The 6,829-nt window shown below is 37.0% G+C and overlaps 1 protein-coding gene across 2 annotated transcripts in view; it reads right to left on the bottom strand.

Annotated features, from left to right (window-relative positions):
• Positions 1-5,311: 5,311 nt before the first annotated feature.
• Positions 5,312-6,829, bottom strand: part of LOC117402792 (ribosome biogenesis protein SLX9 homolog) — an 82,946-nt gene continuing 81,428 nt past the window's right edge. For both annotated transcript variants that reach the window (XM_034004261.3, XM_034004269.3), the window contains 2 exons: positions 6,049-6,114; positions 5,312-5,700 (listed from right to left, as the gene is read on the bottom strand). In XM_034004261.3, coding sequence (XP_033860152.1) covers positions 5,574-5,700; positions 6,049-6,114 — 193 coding nt within the window. In that variant the 3' untranslated portion in view covers positions 5,312-5,573. The remainder of the gene's footprint in view (positions 5,701-6,048; positions 6,115-6,829) is intronic.

Below are 6,829 nucleotides of genomic sequence, written 5' to 3'. Positions count from 1 at the left end.
TATAAAACTATCAAGCAATTACTTAGGACATTTCTGCCTGCAACTAAGTTGTTGTTCTCCAATGTTATTCCTTTGAGAGAGAATGCCTTTGCTTCAGAAAATAAGCCTGCAATCTTCACAGGCTGTTAATTGTAGATATGCAGAACTATGTGTGAGAATTCCAAGGACTCATACAAATGTAACACAGCTGGGTCTTAAGTATTCTATTGCTGGTGTTTAAACACACAATGTTTGCTTCTTCAGTTACTCCTGCTGCTAGAGTCAGCAAGACAGTCCTGCTAATGAGATGTTACATTGCAGGGGATCTGCCCTTGTAACACATTTCAGATCAATAAGTAATTGCATGTGGGGACGACCAAGTGGGTTATTCGTTGCTGCTCAGATTTGTATACTTGTGGCAGACCCATGCTAAGCATGCTGTATTCCACGTGGGTGGCTGTTCCAAAGTATATTTATTTTCCATAAGGCTTAGCCGATGCAGAAAAAGGTACTGTTAAGGGAAATAAAGATATTGATGTTCAAAAGGAATACACTGGTGACACAGTATGCATGGGTACACACCCACACACCAATATGAGTACTGCCATAACCAAGTGCCAAAAATTCAGTTTTCTTTGTTGAAACTGGGAAGAGGTGTTAACAGGTGTGATGAATATGTCTGAAATGACGTTGGGTCAAAAGTGGTGGAGAAGCTACTACAAATACTTTACAGAGAGCAAGTCTGGTAAGATAATAAGCTAGCTAGTTGTATATCAGCCTATTATAAACCAAGTTAAATTAACTAAAATAAACAATGCTATTTTTTCACATACAATGTAATCTGTTACCACATTTAGTTCCTGCCTGAAAAAAGAATTACAAATCAGTGAAAAATTTAATCAGATTGCAGTTATGTGTTACATTTAATGTGCTACTCCCCAACACTGATGGTGTAATATCACTGGGTGGCCTCTGTAGAATACACAATATAATAACGACTATCAGTTTACCTGGATTATAGCAGCAGGGTAAAATGATTGAATTACAGAACAAACCCTTTCTGTATGCACTAGAATACAATCTAGACTTGACCTGAATCTGTGCAAGCTGAAATATGCTGAGAGCTTCATGGGGTTATAGTTGGTTTGCACAAACAGCAAGTTCAAAGTCTACATCACACTGTTAAAATATTGAAGAAACATTAAGTTACTTGGAGCTGCTTAAGATTTTTTTTATACAACAATAAAAAGTAAAACAAATTTTGTGTGGATCCCAAGTTATTCCAAAATAATAATTGACATAACTATTAGACTGAAGGCGCGTAATACTTCCAACTTTTAAAAAGCGTGATATCATTTTTTTTTATTTTCTTAATTATCTTCTTTGTTCTAGGCTAAATAGATATATACACGCACACCACAGAAATTAAATCAGTAATACTATAAATGTGATAAAAAGTAGTTTAAAAGTATAATACAAAAGTACAGGCAACCACCAACTACAGTAACACATACAAGACCTTATAAAACATCATACGTACATGTAAGTAGCCTCAGAGCTTTAGTGACCAAAAAGATAAATGATGTTACCTCTAGATGAAGTTACCATTAGAAACTCCAAAAAGCAATTAATGGTGCTAATCTCAACACTAATGTCAATACCTTTGCTTAAAAACACAATAATATTAGTAGATTAAAACAGATGGCGTGTGTTGTCATTGTTATTGCAGATTGTATATCAGTTATTAATATAGAATGTGTGTCTGTTGCACAAATGCAACCTACATTGTTCTATTTTCGGACTATTCACAGGCATGCAGTAGAAAACATAGAAAATGATAGATGCTTAAAGCTAAGGGCATTAATGCCTTCAGGGAGAGACTCTTCACAGTAACATCCCAGCTACTACTCCTTATCAACAGCCCACTCTAATAACCCCTGTTCAGATTACCATTGTGACCTCTGCTAAATTACAAACGCTGTTACTTTCACAACAACGGAGCCAATTATGAACTTGGTGCTGCTTCGTGTAGTTTAGTATTTAGAGTCCTCATTCAAAAAGATGGGGACCCTTATGCATTGATCGCGTCCATCCGCCTATCACACTGTGAGCACAATAACTGCCTTGATTTTGCAACAATCTTTACCAAACCTTTATCTTACACTTCTAGCCTGCTGTAGATGTTTCGGGTTGCATTTGGTTAGAATCCGATAAACACTTGCTTTTATACAAATATTTTTACCTTTCAGTACTGCGATTATTACATGATTGGCCATAATGACCCTCTTTATGTGCATGCACTGGTTTATGTATTATGTGTAGTGCAAAATCTATATGCACCTTTAATCAAACAATTAAAGGAAATATTCCTGAACCATACTAGAAATAGTTAATTGTTTGGCATAACCGTAAGTATAAGGAAGCCCTGGCAGAGCTAGAATGTCGCTTGTTCCACCAAACAAAATGTGCATTGAACACATCTTCAATGGGAATGTTATCAGATAACAGAGACTCTCTGTGCAAAGAGGGAGTGATTACAGGAGTCGTTTCTCATGGGAAGCCTGTGTTTGTCTCATCCTCTGCCAGCCAATGACGGCAGCAGGCTTTGAAAGGGGGCATCACCATAAAGAGGAGTGTTGTTAGCAGATTCTCATGTATACAGAGGCGCATGAGAATTACAAAAAAAAAAAAAAATACACTTACCAGTAATCAGTTTGTGAACAGTTTTCTGTGTGCCTAGCTCATTTTGTCTCTTTTGCTGCTAAAACCTGATGTTTGTTGTTTTTAAATAATGTTGTGGGTTTCTGCAATCTGTGGACATCAGAAATGTACACATTTTGTTCAATTCAATTTTTTTTTCTTTCAGTCTATAGATTAATGCCTTGCGATTAATCTTTTTAACAGTTGGTTTATACAGTGAGAGTTTTGGTTGTAAATTAAAATATTATTGTTGGACTCATCATTACAACAAGTGGGAGTGAGAGATCCAATTTTTTGCAGTCTAAAACTCATTACACCAGCGCACCATAATTACTTAAAAATGATTATAATGTCTGGAGTTAATCTGTGTTCCCAATTATTTCACTCTTTCTTCTCTATTTAGAATGTCTAATCACTGTCCCCTTACGACAGCAATCCCCAAACACAACTGAAGGGAACTTTCCAGTGTGCGTTCCCCAACACCACTAAGCACACTACCTCCCTGCACCCAGCTTCTCTGGAAGTGTGCACTTTGAGCTCAACGGGCACTAGTAGGGTCTATTAGCTTGTGGGGAGACACTGATTATGCCTCCCTAACTTACAGGAGCTCCTGAGGCAATGCGATGCTCCCTGTGGAATAACCAGTGAATTGAACATGTGCTTCTCTCCCAGTATGGCTCACCCTGCACACCACATGGTCACGCAGGTGGTCAGCAAATCAGAATCGATTTTCTGATGAATAATAACTAAGGCTGTATTTTTCCACGTTATCAGGGATGTCACGATTTCTGTAATATGTAGTTCCTCGTGAAAATTCTCATTGCTGAAAGAATAGTGTAAATATACATATTTTTATTTTTTATCACTCAAAAATAAATAAAGTTTGGCTTACTGATACACTACACGTTACACTGCATTTAGGAACATGGCAGCCAGTTTAGTTTGCTTACGGTAAATGATTGAATACACTGCACAATTTCTTTCAAGTCTCTTCAACGAAAAAGACATCAGCTCCATCAAACACTGGAAATATTTCTGCTAAAGATCGCTCTGTCTAGTACAAGATGGGGACATTTCACGTGTCTGTTGTTATTTTTACATGTATTTATATTTTTATTTTATTTGATAATTCACTGATGGTGAAAATAGAATATATTTAAAAGGTGGACATAAACGAAATATTCTAAAATTTTACATTTCCAGGTAAGCATTTAAATAATTTAGGAACATTTGTTATAAGAAGAAAACGATCAATTTTGAATGTGACAGCACTATTTTTTTCTGCTTTAATAAATATTATGTTTGATTGTGAAATAAATACTTTGACAATGAAATAAGCCATTTTTACCATGAAAAAAATAGTCCTAATAACAACCAACATGGTGTTTTCAGCTTTTAACGGCAACAGTAATAATAATGAACATCACAGTGAGGTGCACCTTTCCCATTAATGATGCTGGGATCATCTGTCGAGTGTTTGTTGTCTGCTGATTAATTGCAGAAATGAAAGTGATACCTTCCTGATGCATTTAATAAGGATTAATAATGGCCTGCATTATTGGTATTATATATTTGTGGGAACCATGAAGTGGAATTGTATCAGAATTATTTAAATAATTGAATTAAGGAAATGTTCAGGTTTTATGATCCTTAAGGACCCTGCCGGTTAAGGCTCAGATAATGTTGAGCAATCATGGAGCTATTTACAGGATACTGAAATTATACCAATGTAAATGTAACTAGACATTTGTGATTTTGTGAACAACAAAAAAAGCACTCTACAGAACCTTGGTAATCATTGTAAAGCATTTTACAACACATGGTAAACTTTGGTAAACACATAGTATAACCATGGTAAAACTGCAAAAATAGCATGAAAAAATACTGAGATAAACTTTTATAAGGGAGACGCAAAGAAAATATCTCCTAATTGACATCTGCTTTCTATAATGCCAGCATTTCAAAACAAGGACCCCAGTGGCTCACTTAGTACAGCTGCATGGAGTGAAGAGTGAGTCATGCTAGAGAGAGAGATCAATAAGGTGGTTGAAGAGAGACGATATTCCATTTGGGGATTTCAGAGGACGTATAAAAACAGGGGCCTGTATTAATAAAAAATGTGCCACCCCTACCCCCCCAAACAATGTATTGCTATACAGAAGAATATAAACTGTCAGTACTTTTATAGCTGGGTTTAAAACATCCCAGTGGTAAATCGCAGCACCAGTTACATCATTGCTCTTCCAGAGTTTCCTTTGTAAATTACTTTTTGTTTAAAGCACACAAGCACATTATTGTATGTCTCCCTCATGTCCCTACCAGTTTTTGTCTGTATACATTTTGAGTTTCCATAGAAACTATTAGTTGGCAGGCTGCTAAGCTGTTGCTTGAAACTCTTAAGAAAGTCTGTCTATAAACAGGTGTTTGTGAAATGGTCTCTGTATTCTCAGCCAGTCATAAAAGTGGTGGAAAAACACAAGCTCTGATGGAGTAGATGTAAAAGGAATGGAGTTGATTAAGATATATGAGAGGCCAGACAGACAAGCAGTAAAGGTCCCATGCCCTCCTCTCGTTTGTCAATTTTGTTATGTTCAGGAAATTTAAAACATTGAATATAAACACAGTCGACCTTTCACATAGAATTATCATACAGAACTTGACGTTTATTTTTGCATAAGACATGTTCACAATAATTTCCCAACTGGACAGTGTTTGCAGCTGTGATGCTGTTCTTTCAGAAATTCTCCACTGTTACAAAGCATTGCAAGTAGGGAAAACCAAAATAACAATTAAGTGAGTTGTTGAGAAATGACTGTCCCCGTTTCCTCAGAGGTACCATAAATAAAAGACCAGTCTTCCACAATGGCACCCATGCCCACACCCCAGCGATGCAGTCAGCTGGGGCTCGCTTCCTCCTCTTCTTTCAGTCTCTTCCGCAGGTGTTCACCAATGGCAGCCAAAGGGTTGCTTTTGAATTCAGAATTGCTTATTGCCTCAGCAAACCTGGACACTTCAGCATCTCTGAAACAGATCGCAATGTTTTGGGAAATTATAGATTATTATATATATTTAAAGCTGATGATCGCAGCTGTGTACCATCTTTACTAGATGATTGACATCTTCTTTACATGGCAAATGTAGTAGTTCTGCACAATGGCTTCAGTCTTTCAGGTTATAAACTGTATTTTCTACCTTTGTTTTCTTTGCATAAGGTGAGAGATGAACATCATTATACAAGCTCCCCCTCATAGATCTGCCCTGACACCCCAATTCTGATCTGAATGGTCCTCCCACACCACCCCACTCCATATCTCCCCATTGTGGTCTGCTGCCAACACAGCACTTCCAAGATTCAAATCCAATACTTACAAGAATTTGCGTTTCTGGGCATGTTTCATCTTACTGAATTCTTTTGGCTCTGGCTTCTTTACAATGCTGAAAAAAAGATATTGAAAAGCACAGGTAAGATTTAATTTTGCTCAACTACAAAAACCTGTTGTGCTGGGTAAAGGTGCCATCTTCTGCATTAGATGCAAAATGAGGACCTCATCTACATTTGCTTAAACACATCTTGAATTACAGGCTGCATCACAATGGAAGCATAACATTCCACTTCAGCATAGGAAATGATCTCTTTTAAATGCTGAGGTATGTTACCAGTGTTGACATTAAGAGAGAACAAAAAGTCAAGTTTCCATTAAATGCTATGAATGTCGACAATGCTTATGTTAGAATCACTATCATCAACCACGGACACAACAAATTCTGAACACTTTACAATCAACATGCTGAATGTTTCTAGTGGTGTGGGTTTTAAGAGGACTTACGAGTAGAACACAGTTTGGCTGTGGTGCTATACCCTGTATACCAAGCATGGTATACTGTCAACTGCTCTTGTGTTTTTAAAGCCTATGCTTTCATGTGTTTGTGCACTTTAATGCCTCCAATGTAAAATAACATCATCACTTTGAACGGGCCTTGTTTGTTACTTTTTCAATGACACAGCTCCTGTAGTTCTATTTTCTGCTTGTACTGGGCTATGCGACTCCTAATTTCAGCAATGCAAGAAAGTTGTCAGCTTTAGTACTCTCTAAGGTAAGTTATCTTCAATTAGTTCCAAATACAGTCATTTGTAGACAAGGTGTACAGT

Source organism: Acipenser ruthenus, chromosome 10 (assembly GCF_902713425.1).
Source record: "Acipenser ruthenus chromosome 10, fAciRut3.2 maternal haplotype, whole genome shotgun sequence".
Classification (NCBI taxonomy): Eukaryota; Metazoa; Chordata; class Actinopteri; order Acipenseriformes; family Acipenseridae; genus Acipenser; species Acipenser ruthenus.
Note: the sequence above shows the minus strand (reverse complement) of the source record. Positions and strands in the feature narration are given on the sequence as shown.